The sequence below is a fragment of the Schistocerca americana genome, chromosome 3 (assembly GCF_021461395.2).
Source record: "Schistocerca americana isolate TAMUIC-IGC-003095 chromosome 3, iqSchAmer2.1, whole genome shotgun sequence".
Taxonomy (NCBI): domain Eukaryota; kingdom Metazoa; phylum Arthropoda; class Insecta; order Orthoptera; family Acrididae; genus Schistocerca; species Schistocerca americana.
In genome coordinates this window covers 925,870,120-925,896,520 of record NC_060121.1, presented here as the reverse complement: position 1 = coordinate 925,896,520, position 26,401 = coordinate 925,870,120, and the positions used below count along the sequence as shown (strand labels likewise).

At 40.0% G+C, this 26,401-nt stretch overlaps 1 protein-coding gene across 3 annotated transcripts in view; it reads right to left on the bottom strand.

Moving 5' to 3' along the window:
• Nucleotides 1-3,059: 3,059 nt before the first annotated feature.
• LOC124607264 (2-oxoglutarate and iron-dependent oxygenase domain-containing protein 3-like) overlaps nucleotides 3,060-26,401 on the bottom strand; it is a 50,393-nt gene continuing 27,051 nt past the window's right edge. For all 3 annotated transcript variants that reach the window (XM_047139540.1, XM_047139538.1, XM_047139539.1), the window contains 2 exons: nucleotides 5,991-6,114; nucleotides 3,060-3,945 (listed from right to left, as the gene is read on the bottom strand). In XM_047139540.1, the coding sequence (XP_046995496.1) occupies nucleotides 3,791-3,945; nucleotides 5,991-6,114 (279 nt within the window). In that variant the 3' untranslated portion in view covers nucleotides 3,060-3,790. The remainder of the gene's footprint in view (nucleotides 3,946-5,990; nucleotides 6,115-26,401) is intronic.

The window sequence follows — 26,401 nt, the reverse complement described above, 5'->3', positions numbered from 1 at the left end:
ACGCCTTGGAATAGAACCACTGGGTAACAACCATTTATAACTGTATGTAAGTCTGAAAATGCTGATTCCAAACAGCTGAATCTTTGTAGGAGGTCCATTGTCCCTTGAGCATTGTGGGGCCAAGCATTATCATGCAGCACAGCAATACCAGTACTAATCATCCCATGTTGTACTGAGCATCTGCACCATTTGTTCTGAATGGCCCGTCACAATTTCTGCATCGTTTTGTGGCATTTACCATCTCACCTCTGTTAGGAATTTGAAGAGAACTCATCTGTCCCAGAACAATGAACAGTCTGCCTGAATTTCATGTTTCATGGAGAGCCTCAGAATACTACTTCCTTTCCCTAACTAATTAGGTAAGTAGAGGAGAACTGAATCAACTTAGTCATATTCTCTGCTGGGTATATTTGTGACATCACTTGGAGGGCACTAAGGGAACTGGAGGAGATGAAAAAATTCCTTCCTATGTCACAACTCATTTGCCCCAAGGCCTTCAGAACTGTACGCAGGTCTACATTGTAGATTGTGAATTGCAGTTCTAAACTGTAGATTTGTAGATTGTGAATTCACTTGGCAAGTGAATCTGAACGACATGGTCAAGAAAAACAGCTGAACAACTGCAAGAGACACTGCGTGGACCCAGAATGGTAAACTGGGATAAAAATCATTTATTGGCATATGACAGTTAATAAAGAGTGTACATTTTACCTTCGCAGCTAATGATTAGAAAAAAATAGCTTTTCTGGCACAGATTTTGATTCTATTACCTTGTGTTGCACTTTTATGAAGTCATATCTGACAGACAATTTCCTTTCATAATTTTAATTGGTGATTTGCCTTTAAAGACTATACAGTTCTTTGTTACTGCTACGTACTTGTACAAGAAAGTATTGTTTCACAAATAGCTAAAATATGGATATCTTAATAAATCCAACAGTGTTTACTGTTCTTTTTATTTACTGATCCTAAGTAACAAATTTACATTCAGTGTGTCAGCACAATGTTTTTCCTTTAGTTTCAGTTTTGTTGGTACTTCCCAGACTATGTCCTAATGCATTTTGCCATTCTGTGCTGGATTTCTCTGGCAAATTACCGTGTATTGTAGAGCTATATTTTAGTTGACTTTCAGATAAACAATAACAACTGTGCACTATCAAGGTTAGGAACCGAAGTAAAAAATAAGAGCTGATTGTTGCCCTGAAATTACAGTATATTTCTTCATGGTTTCATCCACGAGGTTCTTTTTCTCTCTGGAAATTTTATTTCTCATCCACCTGAGAAATTGTTGAGCAGATAATTACATTATTATTACAATTATTATTAATCTCAAACTGATACATGTATTTTGGGTATCTGTCGGGTCCACGATATTTCGGTGAGTAAGTGTTCCGTCGTCATCAGGTGATGCTGATTGAATGATGTATCTGCTGCACACTAGTGGTATCTATGCCTGCAGGTCCACGGTTCAGATCCTGCTGGCCTCACACTAAAAATCTTAGAACATCTGAATTTCTGCAAAAATCGTATAAGGTCTGAATTTTATCCATGAAAACATCCAATTTACCAAGGAAATAGAAGAAGATGGCAAACTTTCTTTCTTTTCTTGGTGTCCTAGTTCAGCGTAGACCTGTCAGCTCATTTTCCAACAATGTACACCTTAAACCAACAATACAGATTTATATCTCCATGCCTCCCTCACAGAAGAACAGTGTGCTCAACACTCTAGCACACAGGGCATACTCCACTGTACAAGAACAAAGTATGACCCCAGAGATGCGGCACCTGGAATCCGTCTTCCTCAACAATGGCTACAGCAACCAACAGATCTAGACAGCTCTGCAATGCAAGAGCCCCAAGAACAACACAGCCAAAAAACGGAAGACGATAATAAGAGGAATGTCTTCACACCATTTGCTGGCGCTGTATCATCAAAAATTGCCAGAATACTGGGAAAACACAACATAATACCAGTTTTCCGCCCATCAGCCAAAATATGAGTTTTATTAGTGACAGTGAGAAACGGCCTAAGTCTCCAAAAAAACAGGGTTGTACTAAGTGACTTCAGAAAAACTTTCATTGGTTAAACGATCCACACAATCCAAGACCAATGTACAGAACATGAGCGTCACACCCAATTACCAGTAAACAAAAGTCCTTGCTACTACCAATAAATTTTGGGACTCCATTTTCATAAAAGCAATGAAATCCATGTGACTGATAATTTAAACAAGGGATAAAGGTTTCCACCTGAGCAAGGGATGGGAGCCAATACTAAGCTCCATCATAGCATGACACACGTGACATCTGGATGCGAGATGTGACAGGAATGGTGGGGGGTATGGCAACTGACTCCCCACCCACCCTCCCACTCACCCACCGAGCACGGCCATAACTCTGGACTGGCAGGCACATATACCACCAACACACAACAGAAGACACATCATTCAGTGAGCTCCATTTGATGGTGGTGGAATCATTACCCCCAAAATATCGTGAATCTACTATGACTGAATTCAGCAGTACACATGAGAACCTTGGAAGTAGCATGTATCCTGGGAAAACCTCAGATCACATGATACACAGAATGTATTGACAATGGTGTGTGAGTAGATGTAGTGTTATAAGATTATATGTAGTGAAAGCGTTATGCTAATTAATATGCCTTCAGTCGTATGTCTCCAGATAGACAATATCACTTCCAGTAAGTAAATTCAGGCTCCAGGATAAGAGAGACAAATGTCTAATAAATTCTTTATTTCAGTTATTATTTTTACGAAGGAGAAGGAAAATGGCAGCTATCTAGAATGTCCTCATCAACCCACCTCACAAACAGCGGTGAATCAACTGATCCCTCTGCAATCCACACACATAATGTGTCATTTTCCATCTCAGATGACACACTACATATTCCTTGTCCCCTTAGTCTCAACTCCAGATTTACACCTTTCCCAACTCTAGCCAATTTTTTTCAATGAATCTGCAAACCTGGGATAAAGTCAAAAACTATGATTCATAAGGGTTGAGGGAGAAAAATGTCAGAATGTTGAACACAAATGTCAGTAAGTGAAACAGTATATATTAGTGCTTAGTTTCTGTATTTGTTCATACAGCATGAGTGTCAGGTACAAACTTTCTTAACTATGTGAAGACACTTTACAAAACAATGTATCAAAGAAATATTATACATTATTACAATTCAGAAAGGCATAGATTACAGCCACAGTAAAGAATAAAAAACATACAAGAATTTGGAGCTTATATGGCTCTTTTATTAACTAAATCCAAAAACTGGCCACTATAAGGAAAGGAAATGGGGCAGGGTGAGATACCACTATGCTGCTAAGAGCAATAATCATGAAAAGTAAAAAAGTACTTCACAATATTTTGATTCTGTCATACAGGTAATGCAATGGTTATTGAGGCACCACACAAGTCCAGAATGCAAGATGTAGTAACAATTTCAAGATGTGGTCACTTAGTTTGTAATCAGAAAGCTATTTAATAGTAATAATGGGCAATAATAATGAATTTACACAATTCAAAACCCAAAATTAATTATTAATTAACTGAAAAAACACATAAATAATATTATCACAGCATTTGTGTGTTGAACAGTCTCATTACTGGAATAAAGAATAAACTCAGCTTTACAAAAATAATGTACAGAATGATCATTTAGTGAACTTCACAGCACAACTTTAATACTATTAGACAGAAAAATCTTAAGTATACAGATTTTCCTGTAGGTACAATAAGAATACATTGGTCAAGTAAAATGATATCGCTCCTATCTCCTTCTGCTGAAATTATTCATATTTGGATCTGAGATAGCAAATTTTTTATCACAGGTGAATGAGACTGTGATAGCAAAACGTGTGCCACTGGTAACAGGCTCCACATAATGCACATTCTCCGAGCCAGATGTGAACATCAATACTCGACCTGCATAAACATACAAATGAACTAACTTAAAACCAGTCAGTAAGACTAGCATACTGCAGTTATCAATAAAAAGGAGGGCAAAAAAGCTGATAAGAATATGAATTAAAAATATAAAATGAATTACGTATGAATCTTAACAAAAGAATGCCATCCTCCAGCACTTAACCTCTGTTAGAATCCCCCTCTTGCCCGCCTTTTTTCCCCATTGAGAATTTCATTATCTACACAACTACTTTTTATCTTAATGCCCTTTTTAAACTACCTTCATTTTTTGTTCGTCCCTTGTATGATTGCTAAGCAGAAACTCACTCAGTGCTTATCAGTGTACTATGTTTCCCATTCTATCAGCTCTCGTGCCTTCTCCTTCATCTTTGTCTCCCCTTTTACTGATAACAGATTGGTCCCTCTCACCATAGGATATGAATAACCTGCCGCTCTTTCCCAACCTTTCCCCAATCCCTCTTCTCTCTCTTAAGAAGGTGTATACAAGTTCTGACAACCAGGATTAGTGCTGTGACCTGTGACTGCACCTGTCAGTGTTAATCTGGAAGAAACTGAGGGGCACAACCAAAAGTGTGAGATGATAAAATGAATAAACCGCAGAAAAGTAAACTCACTCTCTATGGGTCCCATCAACTATTATTCCATCCCTAGAACTGCCCACCTGGCTCCTCCAGTCAGAACCACTGAAGATCTTACCTTAAATGATAAGCCTTGTTGGTCACATTGATGTTTCCAGTGACACAATTATAGCTAACCTGCTGTAACCACACAGCTACTAGCTTCCACACATGTGAACTCATAACCTAGCAGTCTGCTGGGCTTGGGAACACAGAAAAGGCATTTAAGCGGCAGGCCCCCCACTCCGGCAAAGGAGAAGTAACAACAGTCAACTCCTCCCCCATAAAACACAGTACAGGTGACAACCTAAATATTATTTATACCAAAACAAGGTAAGGAACCCTCGCTTGCCATGACACACAAAGTGAGACAAGTACACTTTGGATATTTCTGTGATGCTGTTGGAAATCTGTCACATGGGATTGGCTGCCTGTCCCCACCTCAGGGGAAGGTGAAGAATCTTTATAGTTTCATCAGCATCAGTTTTAGGTGCACCAAGCCAGTGATGGTCAATATCCGCAGCTAGCAATGGCAATATCTTATCTCTCGTAGGACTCCCTCTGCACCACCAACACACTTCTTGTGTAGCTGCTTATGCTCACAGATAGAAAGTACATAACTACTGAACTTCAGTGTTGGAGCCTTGGGAATTCGATTTCCGAAGGTTTCCTAATCACGCGAGTCCAATATAAGTTTCCCTACAACAGGACACAAAGGTACCTCAATATTCAGTGTTAACGTTACAGAAGATATGTGTTGACTGCTTGAAACACTAATAGTAACGCACAGATCTTCAGGTCACAACAGTGGATATTTTACTGTAAGTTGTTGTATTGGCAATATTAGGAATTTCATCTTCTGAAGTTAAGTATTGGGCAGCCATTCTGTCTTTTGTACCTTACAGTTTTCTCAGTATTTGCAGACACACAAATGACAATGGATTGAAAAGTACACTGACTTTAGAGAAGATCAGGCACGTTTCAAAAGTTGTGCGAAACTTAGATTACATGAAATGATATTCAGATGATGTTCATTAATAATGATGATGACAATGACAATGATGATGATACCTTGTAGACAGACAACATTTTCTGAAAGGCTTTGAAGCCAAAGATAACTGCTTGAGTGTGAATTTAGTCTTCTGCTCTCCTCCCAGCTGTTAGGTAATGCATGATTTCATATGGAGCAACGCATTTGTTTCCTGATGCCCCAGATGGCATGCAAAATCAAACATCCATTTTGAGCTTCAATGTGCTGTCTCTAACATAAGAGCAAGATGATATTCATGTTTAACATATATGCAAATAGCTGCCCCATAATCTGTACTTACTCTGTACTGTAATCTTACCACAATTATATATACTTTCTGAGTATTTTCAAAACAACAAAGCTAATTAGAGCAAAAATGTCAGTTACATCCTTACCTTTCCTGGGTTCTACAGTCTTGTTGAATTCCTTATCTACAAACACAAATCGTCCCCCAGTAAAGTCTTTTCCATAATCTGATAAGTATAACAAGGAAGTGTAGTGGAAGGACTCATATGTTTCCTGTACATAGAAAAATAAATTAATAAACATTAGAAATATGTGGGCAACCGCAAAGAGGACACTGTTACAACTGTAAACGCACAATTTCAGAATTAATGTAAACGTAATCAACTAGTAAAGACTACACTATTGCAACTGTAAATATACAATTTCAGAATTAATGTAAACCTAATCAACTAGTAAAGACTATGTAGTGTACAACATAAAATAAAATTGATACTTAAAACACCATAAAATATACCATGATGTGTGTTTTTCTCGTCACTAGATATTTTTAATCTGGATTATAGCACTGAATGCAGTGCTAGGAAACAAAACAAAATAGTAAGGATTCACATTTGTGTGGCCAGCTTTATTCTTTACAAATATTCAAAGTTCCCATTTCTTATTTTTTTAAATTAAATGCAAATGCCTATTACAATTTCAGTTATGCTTCAAACTTTTCCATAGTAAGATAAATACAACATGCGAGTGTAATACTATTTTGCAGAATGAAGCTTTCTTTGCCTGCTACAATCCACTTATGATGTCATCCTTCTTGATACATCAATCTTCTCTGACCTTGTTTCCAAAATATTCAAAGTTCCTGTTTCTTATCCATTTAAAATTAAATGTTAATGCCTATTACAATTTCAAAAATAGCACTGCTCTAATTTTTTCTTGAGTCTTCTAACTGAAGTCGAAAATTGGTAACTGCTCCCTGAAATCAGCTCTTTCTTCAAATATAATGTTCTGCTGATGTACATACAGGTTCACATTCAAAACAAATGGAAAAGGGTTGGTGACTGTCTAATCAAATGAGCCATTGATTTCATAACAGAATTGCTGGACTGGAAGTTGAAATGACTTACCCAAATACTTTCATTAAACATTTCACTACAATGCATCTCTCTGACAAAATTATATTATATATTCTACATAAGACAGCTTTTTTCCACCAAGTAATAATTGTATGTTTATTTTCAGTTATGGTCCTCAGCAGCCATTTAGTATATTATCTTATGATGTAATTATCCTCTGCTCAGCAATCATTTACTTCACAGCTGCCAGCATTTCCAAAATTTTAAGTTCCACTGCTGATCATTTTTTATCTTCTTCCATTTATTACAGAGTTATTGATACTTAAAGTGACTTGGCGTGGTCCTACAACATCACTCCCTCTACCTCATTATATCTGCTGAATGTGACTTTCTCAAATCCTTCTGTACCTCAACATTTCACATACAACCAGTTTCATCTTCCTTGGTTTTATCAAGATTCATGTCACCACCATACACTGTTGTGTTCTATGTTTTATACTAGTACAGGAATGAAGCTTTCTTTGCCTGCTACAATCCACTGTTTGATGTATCAATCTTCTGTGACCGTATTTCCAAGATACCAGATATCTTTAATTCCTGTTTTTACCTCTTCCTCAGTTTTGATGCTAACCAAGTCCTCATTTTTCATCATCTTTCTAACTTACACCTAACAGGATACATTGTCTTTCACTCCTGCCGGAAATTTTCTATGCTAATTCACTGCATGTGTAACATACAAATTAAACAACAGTAATAAGCTGCTACATTCACATGTAGATTTATATTTCTTGATTTTATACTATCATTACTCTCAGTCTGTTGTTCAGTTCAATTCTTCTCAAGATTTTGAGTAGCTTGTTTCACTTCATATTAATGAAATATTTCTCTGGGTCTAGAAATGCCATTAAAGTATCCTGGCTTTCTTTATTGTACCTTCCAATGTACTAAGGGTAACACAAGAATGGCTTTCCTGGTATCATTACCTTTGCAGAAGAAAATCTGATCTTTGAGTAGCTCTTTGATTTATCTTTCTGTTGTGTCTTATTTCTTTAGTCAGAACTTTATACATTGTGGTGAAAGAAAAATCATCTGACAGTTCTCACATTTATCAATTCATAATTTCTTTGGTAATGTGAGGATAATACTTACCAGGAAATTTAAAGATACCTCTCCTGTTTCACAGACTCAGGCCTACAGCAAGGAAAATCTCTAGGTTATATAAGTCCCACTGATTTCAGTGATATAAAAGGCATCTCAGTGACTCTTACTGACTGTTTTGAGTTCAGATCACTCAGTTCTCTGTCAAATTTTGAGTATATGAGCGGGTCAGCCATTTCCTCACTATCATCATTATAATATATGGTGTATCAAAAAGAGTAATCCAATTTTAAAAAATCACAAGTACTATGTTATTTAAGATTTGTACACGAACAATGTATTGTTGGAAAAAGCAAAGAGTTTTAGATGGTTCCCACTAGGTAGCAACAGTTAGCACCCACTTCAGTTCTAGTACAAATGGTGTCGGGAAAATAGAAAGTGTTTTGTGTTCTATGTTAGCAGCTGTGGAAGCTGTAACTCAAGACATGCTCGCTGCACTGTACAATGTGAATACTGCATTGACATGCAGTGCATCTCAATGGGGGCATATTGAACACCCATGAAAAGGTATGACAAAGATCTTTTTGAGTTTCCCATTCATCAAAAAACAAAATTCATTGTATATGTTTATTAGTTTCAGAAATACAGATATGCCAAATTGGATGATTCTTTTTGATACACCATGTATATTATTCCACAGGACAACTCTTGTCTATTATACAGGCTTCTGATACATTCTCTCTATTTATTTGCCATGTCTTCTGCACTTAACAAACACTTCTCACTGATTCACAGGTTGACATCTCCAACTTTTATTTAATCTACATGTACACGTCATCTACTTTTACATAAGGCCATATCAGTTATCCATTTCTTTAGCCATCTTACTGATCTGCTTTATTTCTGTCATCAATTTCATTTCCAGGTGATGTATACTGCTAGCTTCCATCACATCCTTTTTTCCTGCATTCCCTTCTTTCATTCATAATCTGTGGTATTATAAATTATCAAAGTCATTTTCATCTTTGTCTTTCCTACAACCATAGATTTCATTCCAGCCTTAATTATTTACATCTTTATTATTTTGTTAGTTAGCTATTGACTAGAGGCTGTCAGTACATGTACCATACTCGCTCATTAATTATGAGCTTGGCATTTGCTCAGGAGTGTGAAGCGAGTAACTCGTGTCTGAAGAACAGGTGCTCATGAGTGAGGCAACTTGATCACTCTATAACAGATGAGAAATCTGTGAAGTGTGATAATGAATGACATACGATTACAAACTGCACACATGATAAGTACACTTAACAGCAAAAACTGACTGGGAGGAATTGCAGCAAGACTTAAAGTCCAGTACATCACTAATGTGAATGAAATGTAATAAGCCGTATTTCTCTATTTACCTTGGGAACATGCAGACGAGATAATATTCCTTCAAAAATTACTGAAAATTGATCTTGTCAGTAGTCTATATCTGTTCCAAGAAGGCACAAAATCTTTTTCGCAAATAGAATGTGCTCGTGTTGTACTATGAACTGAATGCATATAAGTTTGTAAACGGTCACTGTAGCTGAGTAAACAACAAGCCATCTTTATATGTAAAGTGTCTCATGTTTGAATCCATGTTAATTCCTTCCTTTTTTTTCATCATAATAAGACAATCTGCCCCGGTTCAACAGTATGTTGTCTATGATGCCCATCATTGTATGCTATGAAACACATTTGGTGATGTGCAATTAATTACGCACAGAAGATGCACCAGAATTTTGGCTATATATTAATGACAGTCACTTCTGAGGAGAATGACCTTCCTGTATTCAAAAAAATTAAATTTACTACCTCTATTCGAGACAGTACATGAGAATCATTCACACAACTTCATTGATATTACATAGTAATAGTCTGACAGTCTGTCGCAGTGAGTTAGTCGTGCAAGCACACCTTTCATTCAATAATATCCAATGACAGTACACCAGCAAGGTCAAATACTGGCAACATATCGCTTTCAGTTGGGTCACATTATTCATGCGCCATGCCTCATCATCAAAAGGTTGTTCCTGACCATGTCATCGTCCTTGTGAAGGAAGGGAATTTGATGGTGTTTGAGGCCAAAGTATAGTATGGGTTCCTGAGAACATTACGCGACAATCAATAAAACATTATACTGGAGAATCTAGTAGGTGTGTGGGAACTGAGCTCTAGCACTTGACAATACCTCTCCAGGATAATGATCTGGTCAACATGCCACGGCAAACTATTTTTTTTTTTTAATGTGGAGCAGCTGAAACATACTACTACGTTTCCCAAGTAGGGGGATATGATTAAGTGACGATTTTGGGAGGCCAGACTACTAAGCAAATGTGAGGCCATCAAGAAGAGACTCCAGGATGGTCATCAACTCTATCAATTAGTGTTTACTGAGGACAATGTCAAGTGTGACTAGTGGAACATACTTTCTGGTGAATTAGTATGGTCCCATGTGAGTATACAGGCCACAAGGTGCCAGTTTCGATCCCAAATACATCTGTGAGTTATCTCGCAATGACCATGTGTCTGTGGCAGTATGAGGCTTCAATGTGTTCCTGTGGATTTGGAATGCTTCACAGAATGATTGGTCAATGTGATGTCTTCCAGTACACCCATATTATGAGTAATGTTATTCTCCCATCAGTATGACAACTACATCCTGAGGGAGTAACCTGTTTCCAGCAGGACCATTCACCTACACACACATCAGCAATTGTGCACAAGTGATTTGCAGAACAGATGGGATTTCTCTTCTCGATTGCCTCCTGTCTGCACCAGACCTGAATCCTACTGAAAACGCATGGGCAGCGACAAAACTGACCTGCAAGAAAAGTGGCCTTACCTTGCGCCAATAACCCTTGATGATCTCTGGAATGTAAAACTAAATTTCTGAGACAAGGTGGCAGTAAATGAGAGTTTATTGCCCATCTCACAGCCTCCTTCCAAACTGACTGCTGACAATCATTGAAGTTGAAAGTCTCTTATGGGATATTAAGTGGTAAAGAACCAACATTTGAAGGCTGGAAATATTTTAATCAGAAGTTTGAACCGTTCATTCTATTAATTTTGTGATTTCTACTAATTAAACAAATTAATGCAGTAACACAAAAAACCTTGTTTGCAGGCAGTTGCCAGCTAGACTGCCAACTATGACACTGAGCTATCAATGCAATAAACTAAGTGCCTTTAGTAGGTCCGCAATGCTACAAATGATGCAGCACAGTGTTCTTGCATGTTTTTATGGGGTGTATAGTTATGCTAACAAGTGTTGAAAAAGGTGTTAACCTTTCTACAACACTCAAATTACAAGGTTTTTTTGTTTTTTTTTTTTTTGTTTTTTTTTGTTTTTTAATAGTGGATCTGTACTGCTTTTAATGCTACTGGCTCCTGCATAACAAGGCAGGTAATTCAAATTTCAGCCACGGACATTTTTGTGCTGTCAAGCACACACATTTAAGGAATACATTATTTCATCATCATAATATTTTGATTTCTTGCTCTCTTGTCGACTAATGCCACAGTATCAGAAAGTGGTCATGCAATTCGTTTGTAGAGCAAGTGCCTAGAAGCAAAACTTTGCCTGCTATAATCATACTGAATTTATGAAATCATTTCATAAGAGTTCAATGGAACTCACAGGCTAACCATGCCTGATGCTTATCATTGGATCCTGTCCCACTGCACCTCAAGGCTGCGAGTATGCAACAAGGCAACTATGAGCTTATGAGAGCCTGAAGGCTTAGATGACCGGCTCTATTATTTGCTTGTTCTATGGATCATAGTTACAGTCTCTCACTGCAATACGGTGTGTGTCAGCCAGTTTACAATTGTAATTCTTCCCTTGTGAAAAATTTGGAAGCAAGCCGACCATTAGCATGACGGTCTTTTACATTACTCTTGAGCTGTTTTATATACATCCAATGTTTTTAGTATTACATTTATGAATGTTTCCATTGTTTTCATATGAAACTGATCGTTGACAACAAATTTCATAAGGGAGTAAATTTAATGTGATGCTTTTCCTGGAATTCCCAACTCTTTAAAGGGTGGTTGTATAAGCAGACAAGAAAGAAAAAAAAATACCAAATTTTTTCTGGATTTCCCAGTCAGAAACACATTTCTGCTCAGCTAAAAATACACTTTTACCATGTGAAAATACACTGTAACCCTGGTGAAAGCACATGTTTTCAGTATTAACCTATCAATACAAAACCCAGCAAACAACAATATGTTTTGGGAAGATCTTTGAAGCACAGCAACATTTACACTGCACATTTTCATATTATAAAAATATATACATGAATTCCATCAAATACAGCACAGTAGCTTCCGAACCATTGAAATCGAGACGCTACGTGCTTTTGTCAGCCAATTACAGCTCATGTCAAGTGATCTTGCCAGTCAATGATAGCAGGTATTCAAGGCACCTGACCTGATGCAATCAGCCAATAGCAACATCACTGTTAAGTAAGCGAACACATAAATGGGAAACATTAATGCCTTATATATATATATATATATATATATATATATATATAGAGAGAGAGAGAGAGAGAGAGAGAGAGAGAGGGGGGGGGGGGGGGGGGGGGGACATTCCATGTGGGAAAAATATATCTAAAAACAAAGATGATGTGACTTACCAAACGAAAGTGCTGGCGGGTCGATAGACACACAATCATACACACAAAATTCAAGCTTTCGCAACAAATGGTTGGTTCATCAGGAAAGAGGGAAGGAGAGGGAAAGACAAAAGGATGTGGGTTTTAAGGGAGAGGGTAAGGAGTCATTCCAATCCCGGGAGCGGAAAGACTTACCTTAGGGGGAAAAAAGGACAGGTATACACTCGCACACACACACATATCCATCCACACATACACAAACACAAGCAGACATTTGTAAAGGCAAAGAGTTTGGGCAGAGATGTCAGTCAAGGCGGAAGTACAGAGGCAAAGATGTTGTTGAAAGAGAGGTGAGGTATGAGCGGCGGCAAATTGAAATTAGCGGAGATTGAGGCCTGACGTATAACGAGAAGAGAGGATATACTGAAGGGCAAGTTCCCATCTCCGGAGTTCTGACAGGTTGGTGTTAGTGGGAAGTATCCAGATAACCCGGACGGTGCAACACTGTGCCAAGATGTGCTGGCCGTGCACCAAGGCATGTTTAGCCACAGGGTGATCCTCATTACCAACAAACACTGTCTGCCTGTGTCCATTCCTGCGAATGGACAGTTTGTTGCTGGTCATTCCCACATAGAAAGCTTCACAGTGTATGCAGGTCAGTTGGTAAATCACGTGGGTGCTTTCACACGTGGCTCTGCCTTTGAACGTGTACACCTTCCGGGTTACAGGACTGGCGTAGGTGGTGGTGTGAGGGTACATGGGACAGGTTTTACACCGGGGGCGGTTACAAGGGTAGGAGCCAGAGGGTAGGGAAGGTGATTTGGGGATTTCATAGGGATGAACTAAGAGGTTACGAAGGTTAGGTGGACGGCGGAAAGACACTCTTGGTGGGGTGGGGAGGATTTCATGAAGGATGGACCTCATTTCAGGGCAGGATTTGAGGAAGTCGTATCCCTGCTGGAGAGCCACATTCAGAGTCTGATCCAATCCCATAAAGTATCCTGTCACAAGTGGGGCACTTTTGGGATTCTTCTGTGGGAGGTTCTGGGTTTGAGGAGATGATGAAGTGGCTCTGGTTATTTGCTTCTGTACCAGGTCGGGAGGGTAGTTGCGGGATGTGAAAGCTGTTTTCAGGTTGTTGGTGTAATGGTTCAGGGATTCCGGACTGGAGCAGATTCGTTTGCCACGAAGACCTAGGCTGTAGGGAAGGGACCGTTTGATCTGGAATGGGTGACAGCTGTCATAATGGAGGTACTGTTGCTTGTTGGTGGGTTTGATGTGGATGGACGTGTGAAGCTGGCCATTGGACAGGTGGAGGTCAACGTCAAGGAAAGTGGCATGGGATTTGGAGTAGGAGCAGGTGAATCTGATTGAACCAAAGGAGTTCAGGTTGGAGAGGAAATTCTGGAGTTCTTCACTGTGAGTCCAGATCATGAAGATGTCATCAATAAATCTGTACCAAACTTTGGGTTGGCAGGCCTGGGTAACCTAGAAGGCTTCCTCTAAGTGACCCATGAATAGGCTGGCATACGAGGGGGCCATCCCGGTAACCATGGCTGTTCCCTTTAATTGTTGGTATGTCTGACCCTCAAAAGTGAAGAAGTTGTGGGTCAGGATGAAGCTGGCTAAGGTAATGAGGAAAGAGGTTTTAGGTAGGGTGGCAGGTGATCGGCGTGAAAGGAAGTGCTCCATCGCAGCGAGGCCCTGGACGTGCGGAATATTTGTGTGTAAGGAAGTGGCATCAATGGTTACAAGGATGGTTTCCAGGGTAACAGACTGGGTAAGGATTCCAGGCATTCAAGAAAGTGGTTGGTGTCTTTGATGAAGGATGGGAGACTGCATGTAATGGGTTGAAGGTGTTGACCTACGTAGGCAGAGATACGTTCTGTGGGGGCTTGGTAACCAGCTACAACGGGACGGCCGGGATGATTGGGTTTGTGAATTTTAGGAAGAAGGTAGAAGGTAGGGGTGCGGGGTGTTGGTGGGGTAAGGAGGTTGATGGAGTCAGGTGAAAGGTTTTGTAGGGGGCCTAAGGTTCTGAGGATTCCTTGAAGCTCCGCCTGGACATCAGGAATGGGATTACCTTGGCAAACTTTGTATGTAGTGTTGTCTGAAAGCTGACGCAGTCCCTCAGCCACATACTCCCGACGATCAAGTACCACGGTCGTGGAACCCTTGTCCGCCGGAAGAATGACGATGGATCGGTCAGCCTTCAGATCACGGATAGCCTGGGCTTCAACAGTGGTGATGTTGGGTTTTTTAAGAAGGATTGAGAGGCAAGGCTGGAAGTCAGAAATTCCTGGAAAGTTTGGAAAGGGTGATTTTGATGAAGAGGGGGTGGGTCCCGCTGTGACGGAGGATGGAACTGTTCCAGGCAGGGTTCTAGGATCATTTTTCTTTGCGGCAAAGTGATATTTCCAGCAGAGAGTATGGGTGTAGGACAGTATATCCTCTCTTCTCGTTATCCACCAGGCCTCAATCTCCGCTAATTTCAATTTGCCGCCGCTCATACCTCACCTCTCTTTCAACAACATCTTTGCCTCAGTACTTCCGCCTCGACTGACATCTCTGCCCAAGCTCTTTGCCTTTACGAATGTCTGCTTGTGTCTGTGTATGTGCGGATGGATATGTGTGTGTGTGTGCGAGTGTATACCTGTCCTTTTTTCCCCCTAAGGTAAGTCTTTCCGCTCCCGGGATTGGAATGACTCCTTACCCTCTCCCTTAAAACCCACATCCTTTTGTCTTTCCCTCTCCTTCCCTCTTTCCTGATGAGGCAGCAGTTTGTTGCGAAAGCTTGAATTTTATGTGTATGTTTGTGTTTGGTTGTGTGTCTGTCGACCTGCCAGCACTTTCATTTGGTAAGTCACATCATCTTTGTTTTTAGGTATATTTTTCCTACGTGGAATGTTTCCCTCTATTATAACTATATATATATATATATATATATATATATATATATATATATATATATATATATATATATATATATATAATGGAAGGAAACATTCCACGTGGGAAAAATTATATATAAAAACAAAGATGAGGTGACTTACCGAACAAAAGCGCTGGCAGGTCGATAGACACACAAACAAACACAAACATACACACAAAATTCAAGCTTTCGCAACAAACTGTTGCCTCATCAGGAAAGAGGGAAGGAGAGGGGAAGACGAAAGGAAGTGGGTTTTAAAGGAGAGGGTAAGGAGTCATTCCAATCCCGGGAGCGGAAAGACTTACCTTAGGGGGAAAAAAGGACAGGTATACACTCGCACATATCCATCCACACATACAGACACCTTTTTGCGGAGGGAATGTAAATAAAACTTAATGGGGTCATTGTGGGGGTGTTGTGAGGGTGACATGGTATTAGAAGGTGGAAAGTGTTACATGAGGTGAAATGAAAATGAAAATAAAAATATATGGGGAGAGATAAAGGTGAACCGGAAAGAAACTGGAGATCTGGAATGAAAAAAGGCGAATAGGTGTTGGTTACAGCTGGGCTATGTTGGACTTGGGTTGGTAGACAACGATGTGCATAAAGGTTAGGTGGTTGTGTTGCCGCCAAAACACGTTAAAGGACGGAGAAATTCGGGAAAATTTCGAAAAAACTGCGTGTAGTATATTAAAAGGAGTGGTCTTGTGGTGGCAGATTATGAAAATGAGGCTAACAATTGTCTGACAAAGAAATAATCGTGTTAAAACCTGTGGGAAGCGGCTAAAAATGATCAGTGGTGTGGGAAAAACGGAAATGGAAATGAAGCGAAAGTTATTAGAACTGGCCGAAATGGTTGTTTAAAAGGTGAAAGGAGCTGTTTGTGAACTAGAAACGGTGGATATTATAGCGGCGGTAGTGCTGAAAGCGGCAAAAAAATTTTTTTGGTTATGGTTTGGGAGTGGGTTACGTATTATTGAGTATATATATAGGCGGGATAAATAAGGTATAGCAGATTACGGTAAAAAGGAGAAGGTGAATACAAAGTGAAACTACTGGCAAAAACAGAAAGATGAAAATAAGACGACAGAAAAGATTTCGAAATGCAACAGTGACAATAACAAACGTAATTGTTGGATTCAAATTAATGATATCAATATAATGGAAGGAAACATTCCACGTGGGAAAAATTATATATAAAAACAAAGATGAGGTGACTTACCGAACAAAAGCGCTGGCAGGTCGATAGACACACAAACAAACACAAACATACACACAAAATTCAAGCTTTCGCAACAAACTGTTGCCTCATCAGGAAAGAGGGAAGGAGAGGGGAAGACGAAAGGAAGTGGGTTTTAAAGGAGAGGGTAAGGAGTCATTCCAATCCCGGGAGCGGAAAGACTTACCTTAGGGGGAAAAAAGGACAGGTATACACTCGCACACACGCACATATCCATCCACACATACAGACTCCTTACCCTCTCCTTTAAAACCCACTTCCTTTCGCCTTCCCCTCTCCTTCCCTCTTTCCTGATGAGGCAACAGTTTGTTGCGAAAGCTTGAATTTTGTGTGTATGTTTGTGTTTGTTTGTGTGTCTATCGACCTGCCAGCGCTTTTGTTCGGTAAGTCACCTCATCTTTGTTTTTATTCGGTAAGTCACCTCATCTTTGTTTTTTTATATATATATATATATATATATATATATATATATATATATATATATATATATATAAAAACAAAGATGAGGTGACTTACCGAACAAAAGCGCTGGCAGGTCGATAGACACACAAACAAACACAAACATACACACAAGCAGACATATTTGAAATATGTCTGCTTGTGTCTGTATGTGTGGATGGATATGTGCGTGTGTGCGAGTGTATACCTGTCCTTTTTTCCCCCTAAGGTAAGTCTTTCCGCTCCCGGGATTGGAATGACTCATTACCCTCTCCCTTAAAACCCACTTCCTTTCGTCTTCCCCTCTCCTTCCCTCTTTCCTGATGAGGCAACAGTTTGTTGCGAAAGCTTAAATTTTGTGTGTATGTTTGTGTTTATTTGTGTGTCTATCGACCTGCCAGCGCTTTTGTTCGGTAAGTCACCTCATCTTTGTTTTTATATAATTTTTCCCACGTGGAATGTTTCCTTCCATATATATATATATATATATATATATATATATATAGAGAGAGAGAGAGAGAGAGAGAGAGAGAGAGAGAGAGAGAGAGAGAGAGAGGCGATTTGGGGATTTCAGAGGGATGAACCAAGAGGTTACCCTCCCTACCCTCTGGCTCCTACCCTTGTAACCGCCCCCGGTGTAAAACCTGTCCCATGCACCCTCCCACCACCACCTACGCCAGTCCTGTAACCCAGAAGGTGTACATGATCAAAGGCAGAGCCACGTGTGAAAGCACCCACGTGATTTACCAACTGACCAGCCTACACTGTGAAGCTTTCTATGTGGGAATGACCAGCAACAAACTGTCCATTCGCATGAATGGACACAGGCAGACAGTGTTTGTTGGTAATAAGGATCACCCTGTGGTTAAACATGCCTTGGTGTACGGCCAGCACATCTTGGCACAGTGTTACACCTTCCGGGTTATCTGGATACTTCCCACTAACACCAACCTGTCAGAACTCCGCAGATGGGAACTTGCCCTTCAGTATATCCTCTCTTCTAGTTACCCACCAGGTCTCAACCTCCGCTAATTTCAAGTTACCGCCGCTCAGACCTCACCTGTCATTCAACAACATCTTTGCCTCTGTACTTCCGCCTCGACTGACATCTCTGCCCAAGCTCTTTGCCTTTACAAATGTCTGCTTGTGTCTGTGTATGTGCGGATGGATATGTGTGTGTGTGCACACGAGTGTATACCTGTCCTTTTTTCCCCCTAAGGTAAGTCTTTCCGTTACCGGGATTGGAATGACTCCTTACCCTCTCCCTTAAAACCCACATCCTTTCGTCTTTCCCTCTCCTTCCCTCTTTCCTGACGAAGCAACCGTTGGTTGTGAAAGCTTGAATTTTGTGTGTATGTTTGTGTTTGTCTGTGTGTCTATCGACGTGCCAGCGCTTTCGTTTGGCGAGTCACTTGCATTTTGTTTTCTGAGGCTGAGGTTAGGCAGTATCCTAGGAGCACAGCTGAATATTTATGACAAGCATCATGCCCTGAAATGAGGGACATCCTAAGTGAGATACTTCTAACCCCTCATAAAGTGATGGTCCTTCACCCTCCCAACCTTCACAACATACCAGTCCATCTCTATGCCACTCCCAATCCCAACCCCTTGCCACCCACCCTGCACAGGTTTATCCTATCCCATCAGGGGCCGGGCCACCTGTGAAAGCAGCGATGTCATTCACCAGTTCTGCTGCAACCGTTACACAGCTTTTTATATTGGTATGACTACCAATTAGCTGTCCACCAGGATGAACAGTCACCAACAAACTGTGGCCAAGTGCAAAGTAGACCACCCCCTGGCACAACATGCAGCAGAACGTGGCACAACATGCAGCAGAACACAACACACTTTATTTCAATGGCTGCTTCACTACCTGCTGAACTTGGCAGTTGTGTGTGTGAGTGAGACATACTTGCTTGTGTGTGTGTGTGAGTGTGTGTGTGTGTGTGTTTTACTGATGAAGGCTGTGGCTGAAAGCTGTATGCTAGTGTCTTGTAATTGTGCCTGTCTATGCCTTCTTTACGGTATGTAGCAACCTGTCTTTTCCTACACTGTTGATGCTCTGTGGTTTAAGAAATTCATTGCACTTTCTCACACGTAATGTAATTCATCCTGTGTAAAAGGAAATTTCCTTTGAAATTAATGCTTATCAAGCCCTCATTCGCAAAATTTTTCTGCAAGCTCTTCGAGAAATGTAATCAGTTGTGATTTCATGCTTGTCGAAAGCAGTTTACTGTTGCAAAGTATTGTGTAGTCTTTGTCCTAAAGCCTTTGACACATTTTGCTGTTGGCAGAAGCTTATGTACCATAAAATGAGGTAAATCCGATCAGGGGGTGTCAATCCAATCATTTAAAGACTTCCATGTTTGGGTAACTGAGTATAGCATTTTAACAAGTACTTCGCAGCTGACCATTGTCATGAATTCTTGATTAATCTATCAACAACAACAGCGTGTTGGAGTGCACGCAACCAGCTGATCGCACTGTCAGTAGGTGTGTGATTCTTGTGCTACACTTGTGTAGTCAACACAACAATGCAAAAACTTCAGCTGGTGCATGTTACTTCCGAAGTGTAACTGGTAATTTGCAATATTATTACTTGCATATGAACGTCTTAAGTGATACAGTTTCATATTTTTGTGCACTGATAATACAGCTTAGTCACTATGCAGGCCTAATTACAAAATTGCATTTTTGTAAAATGAATCCGATCATGCAAGTGTATCAAAGGATCGGGAACCAACATGGAAATCTAACTACAAACCAAAATTTCCTCTGAATGCAGTGAAAGCGGTCAAATCAGGAAAATTAAGCATCTGGTGAGCTTCAGAGCAATATGCAGATACCACATTAAATGACAAACTCAAGGAAAGATACAAATACAAAATAGGCGGCCAACCAGCGTTAACCAACAGTGAGGAAAAAAGCCTGGTTGAAGGATTATTGTGTTGTGCGAAATGGGTGCTTCCTTTGAGGAATAATGATGTTAGAGACATATCTCAATTGAGCAGGGAGGATTGAAAAAAGATTTCGTGACAGTCAACCTGGGCACTTGTGGGTAAAATCTTTTCTCAAAAGAAATAAAGAACTAACAGTTAGAAGAAGTGAAAATGTGAAGAGGGCAAAGGCAGCAGTTACCCAAGAAACAGTGATTGATTATTTTAAAAACCTTGGAGTCACCTTGAATGGTGTCCCTCCTTCCAACATAATAAACTATGACAAGATAAACTTTTGTGACAATCCAGGACAAGTGAAAGCAATAGTGAAGTGAGGCATAGGACATCATGAAAGGATAGTAGATAGTTCCAAGCAAAGTATCAGTGTGATGATAGCAGCAGATGCCGACGGCTCAGTCCTCCCACCATACACATTTTATAGGGCAAAAGACCCCAACGAAACTTGGTCTGAAAGTGGCATAACTGGTGCAAGTTATAATCATAATCAAAGTGGTTGGTTTGAGCTAACAGTGTTTGAATTATGGTTTGTTGAAATTGTCTTGCCTTATGCCCGGCAAGTGACAGTCTCTTGAGTCATCTGTTATTTAACGTGATTAAACTGTGACAGGAACAGGACATGAAAATTTGTGCTTCTACCATCTAATTCTACTCATTTGTGTCAGACACTTGGTACGGCCTTTTTTAGATCTTTAAAATTTGCTTGGAGAAATGTGCTAGATGATTGGAAAAGGTAGAATAGAGGAGTGGTGCCAACATCCGAATTTCCTAGGCTGTTGAAAAAACCTTTGAAAATATGGCTATAAAGTCCAAATCAAATGTAATATCTGGGTTCAGAAAAGCCGGAAATTTTCCCTTTATAGTCATTTCACAGATTCCAGAAGCAACCAATAACAATGCACATGGCACCAGCTCATCAGAAGTTTCTTGGGTAGCAGCCTTTGAAATGCAATTGAAACAAGTTTGCTCTAATGAAAAAAAAAGGATAGCTGCACCAAGCAAAGCATTTAGCATTAACTCCAGGAAAAGGAATTGTTATCAGCGACTTCAATGAAAATTATAGTGACGGGGCTGCAAGCAGGGAGTCCCTATCCGAACATGTAACAGTGATCTAGAACACCACGCATCAAATGAAAATGAAGAAATGGACAAGGGGAAGGATAAAGATTGGCATGAATTTAAAGAAAATGATTTCACCATAGCAAGGAATGTCTGTGAATTCCTAAGGGACCAAACTGCTAGACTTACCACAACTTAAACTAACTTATGCGAAGAACAACACACACACACCCATGCCCGAGGGAGGACTAGAACCTCAGGCGGGAGGGGCCGCGCAATCCGTAACATGGCGTCTCAAACCATGCAGCCACTCCGCACTGCTCACCATAGTAAAATTGCCTACAAAAAAAAAAGGTTCAGGTTTTTTATTGGTAAAATTGAAAGCATCCCTAATGAAACCTATGAAATGACATTTCTGAGAAAGAAAGTTCTTGACGGTAATGTTTATCTTGTCTTGCCAGAAACTGACAATGCAACTAAGGTAGAAAGAGCCCAAATTATTAAAAAAGTTGTTCCAGAACACAGAGGGTGACGTAAATTTATTTTTTTAAGGGAGAGAGTATTATGACATTGAGTAAATACTTTTTACATTGATTAAGACATACAATAACTAAAAATTACTATTTGTTTGTCAAATTTCGTGAATGCAAGTGTTTCTATAGCAAAAATCGCAAGTTTAATGTGCTTGTAAAAATTTGTTTAGTCTAGTAATTGTAATACTTTGTTGCAAATACAGCAACATATTTATTAAAAATCCAAATATTGGTTGAATTCACTCCACTGGAAGTCTGATTCCGTTCCTGCATACAAAATACAATGATGATCGGATTCGCCCCAACTGAGGGGGTGAAATTGATCAACAATTAACTTAAAATAATAACTGCAATTATAAACTAAAAATAACATAATAAATGAATATATCATTATTAAGGTTATGAAATTAACATACTGAATTTTTATTCCGATATGACAACAGTTTATTCCGATATGACAACAGTAAATGGACAAATTTAAAAAAAAAAACTGCCATTTTTGATCGGATGCACCTCATTTTACGGTACGCACTGTGTTCTGTTGCAAATGATGCATTTTCTTTGCTACAAAAGTTTTATTTTGGTGTTATTCTCTCATTTATGTTTTATTTTTCACAGCAGTATTATTCTGCATTAGCAGGCTAAAGTAAAATTATTTATTGCAATATCAATTATTGTAGTAACACGATTCACGTTTCCGTCGCACTTCACCTAGTGTAGACTGGGAAGTGTCTGCTAGACCTGCCCGATGTGAACTGACAGGGTCAGGCCCGTGCTGCCGGAGTAGTAGTAGTAGTTGTAGTTGTTGTTGTTGTTGTTGTTATGCCGGCAGAGGTCGCGTCCGAATTCTCGCGTGCCCTCTGGTGGACGGGACTCTACTGGCAACAACTACCGTCTGTGACGCGCCGTTCCAATGTGCGCCTCCCGCGATCTTTCTGGTGGCTACAGCAGTTATTACCAGTCAAAGTCACAAAAATTTAACTGAAAATTAAAACAATGAAAAATTCGAAGGCTTCTAAACAATTCCTTGGTTTTTCTCAGATGAAGAAATTCCTGGATTTCCCAGTGATCCGGGGCTGTCTATGAGAGGTTCTTGAGTGGATACCATATATTACATACTCCTCTTTAAAAGACTAACTCCAATGTTTTTACTTAGCTCATATTTTACTGCCTACAAAAATTTCCATATCCTCTACACTTTTCCACTTCATTTTTCAGTATCAAACAATGGAAACTCCAGGTCAGATATACACAATATTGAGAAAACCACATAGCGCTCCTCACAGTAGAGAAGCCCGTTGAGTTGCAGACAGGCACAATGAAAAGACAGTTACATGTCATAGCTTTCGGCCAAAGTCTTCTTCAGCAAAGCGCGCGCTCGCATGTGCACCACACTCATGCACTCGAATCCGAGCCAGAGGGAGCAGTCATGCGTGTATGAGATGTAATTGCTTGTGTGTGTGTGTGTGTGTGTGTGTGTGTGTGTGTGTGTGTGTGTGTGTTTTCTTTGCTGACGAGGCTTTGGCTGAAAGCTATGATGTCTTTTCGTTGTCCCTGTCTGCAACTCAATGGGTCATCTTTATGGTGAGCAGCAATCTATCCTTTCATAATTTATTCATTTTTTGGTATCCTAGTCCACACATTTTCTTAGTCCACACTACTTCTCTCTTTTCAATTTTTTTAAAATTTTTATTTTGTGTTTTTTTTATTTGGCAGTTACCCATTTGCCACAGCTCAATGTTTTACTAAAATTTTAGCAGTGACTCAAGTCGATCACAGAACTTTACTAACAGTCAAGGATGGTAACCACAAGACCACAGTTTTAACCATGTAAAAGAAAAATAATAGGATAGAGACATGATCAGGAGCTGTTGCACCCTCTTTGTCTAATTCATTCACTCAGGCCAGTCCAGCTTTGAAGGCCCTTCCAGTAGTTGCCAAACTTTTAGCTTAATGTGAACTGTAAATATATCTGTTCACATGAGTAGTGCCATGTTATGACACAACTATTTCGAGCAAAAACAGTAGCAAAATTTTAAGGTCAAGCTGTACTTAACGAGTTGACAATATTTGTGGAGAGTTAAAATCACAGAGTTGTTCACTATTATAATTTTCCCCTCTTCATGGAGTTTTTGAACACATCCAAAACCCATTTTTTTTGTTACTAGTGCATGTACTGTGATCAGGGTTGCCACAAGTTTCTCCACATGAAATTCCCTGATATTTCCCTGATTTCCAGACAAATTCTAACATTTTTCCGTGACAAATTTTAAGATCTCAGTGGTAAGTTAAGATGTAAGTTGACAATCTGTCTATGCAGCTACAGTACAAGAACCAATAATGCAAACAAGGAAATATCTAAAAAAAACTTGCAAGCAAATGGAGTTTCCTGATGCGAACAAAAGTCTTAATCCTAACATCAACATCTTTTGTAATCAACTGTTTTTATATGGAGAAAGCAGGCCAAATGATATATGTGTGTAATTAATGAAACAAAACACGTTTAGTGACAAAAATACACATTTCCTTGAAGCAGCAAGAGATATTTAAAATACTTTCACTGATTTCAGAAATAACCTCTGGAAAAAGTACGCCTTTTGAAAGAAGTATATAAGGCGGGGAAGATTGTGTAAACCAACACTGTAAGTGACTGCCAATAAAATGTTGGTCCTGCTATGTTTGTTATTGTTGGTTATTACCCACTGTGTTATATCTATTATTTTACAGGATTTTTGTCATTTTTCTTTCGAAAAATGCAAGAGCCAAAGAAACTGGTACACCTGCCTAATATCATGTAGTGCCTCCGAGAGTACGCAGGAGTGCCACAATATGACGTGGTATGGACTCAACTAATGTCTGAAGTAGTGCTGGAGGGAACTGACGCCATAAATCCTGTAGGGCTGTCCACAAATCTGTAAGAGTACGAGGGGTGGAGATTTCTTCCGAACAGCACGTTGCAAGACATCCCAGATATGCTCGACTGGGGAGTTTGGTGGCCAGGGGAAGTGTTTAAACTCAGAAGATTGTTCCTGAAACCACTCTGCAGCTATTCTGGATGTGTGGAGGGTGCCATTGTCCTGCTGAATGCATAACGGACATGAATGGATACAGGTGGTCAGAAAGGATGCTTACGTACGTGTCACCTGTCATAGTCGTTTCTAGACATATCAGGGGTCCCGTATCACTCCAACTACACACGGTCCACACGGTCACAGAGAGCATCCACCAGCTTGAACAGTCCCCTGCTGACACAGAGGGTCCATGGATTCTTCGGCTCTGAAAGCCCACGTTGATAATGTTTTGTTGAATGGTTCACACAGACACTTGTTGAAGGCCCAGCATTGAAATTTGCAGCAATTTGTGGAAGGTTTGCACTTCCGTCATGTTGAATGATTCTCTTCAGTTGTCGTCAGTCCCGTTCTTGCAGGATCTTTTCCCGGCTGCAGCGATGTCAGAGATTTGATGTTTTACTGGATTTCTCATATTCAAGGTACTCTCATGAATTGGTCGTACGGGAAAATCCCCACTTCATCGCTACCTTGGAGATGCGTTGCTGACTGCAGCACCCTATTCTGCCTGTTTTCATATCTCCATATTTCAATACACACACCTATACCAGTATCTTTGGCACTTCAGTGTATATGAATACATAGTGTACAAACCGCCAGTGACTGACAATTTTCTTCTTCTTATCGTCCATACTTTGTAACATATAAACCACTTTTGAAGTGCCAAAATATACTAGAACAAATAAAATGTCTATAAAACACTACACTGTAAAACACACGTAAGATGAGACAGTCGCAATTCCTGAAGTCGATCGCCCGTGGCCTCTGGCCTGCTGAGGAGCACCGCAGTCCTTGGTCCACGGATAAACAATGAATATCCGCTGCATTACACCACACGCAAACAGAAACAGCCTGCGGGCAGATCGCTGAGACTAGATCTAATGGGCAGGGCCCGCATTTTAGTGGGAACTGAACGTCTTTGGATTGGTAGGCCCAATCCATCACAGATACCTGCAGAAGCAGCCTGCGGGTCTGGCCCCTCACGGAAATCCACTCATGTGACCCGCTATTCACAAGCCACAGGCAAAATGTTGATGAAATGAGACCATGGTGATCAATCCATGTAACAGATAACTTGTTCAAATACTCTGATTCAATAATGAGGATAGGTAGCAACTCACTGTAAAGATGATTGCTGAGCCGTAGACAGTCACATAGAAAAGGCAGTCACACTCTCACAACTAAATTCTCAGCCATAGCTTTTGTCGGAAAACAAGAGCACACACACAAGTTCACAAATCACTCACACACAACACATGCACACATGACCGCCATCTCCGGCCACTGCGTCTACAGTCTCTGAGAATCAGATTCAGACAAACCACTCCTCACGCCTCCCTGCCTCTCAATGGCAGCTGCCAGGCTAGTGACAAGAAGGGGTGATAGCACTGACTGTAAGCTGGGAGGAAGGAGAGAAGCAGTAGTGATGAGGGAGCGGGGAAGCAACACATGTATTCAGCTGCAACCAGTCTGTGACAATGCATGACACCTCAGTAAACAAAACATTTCATCTACT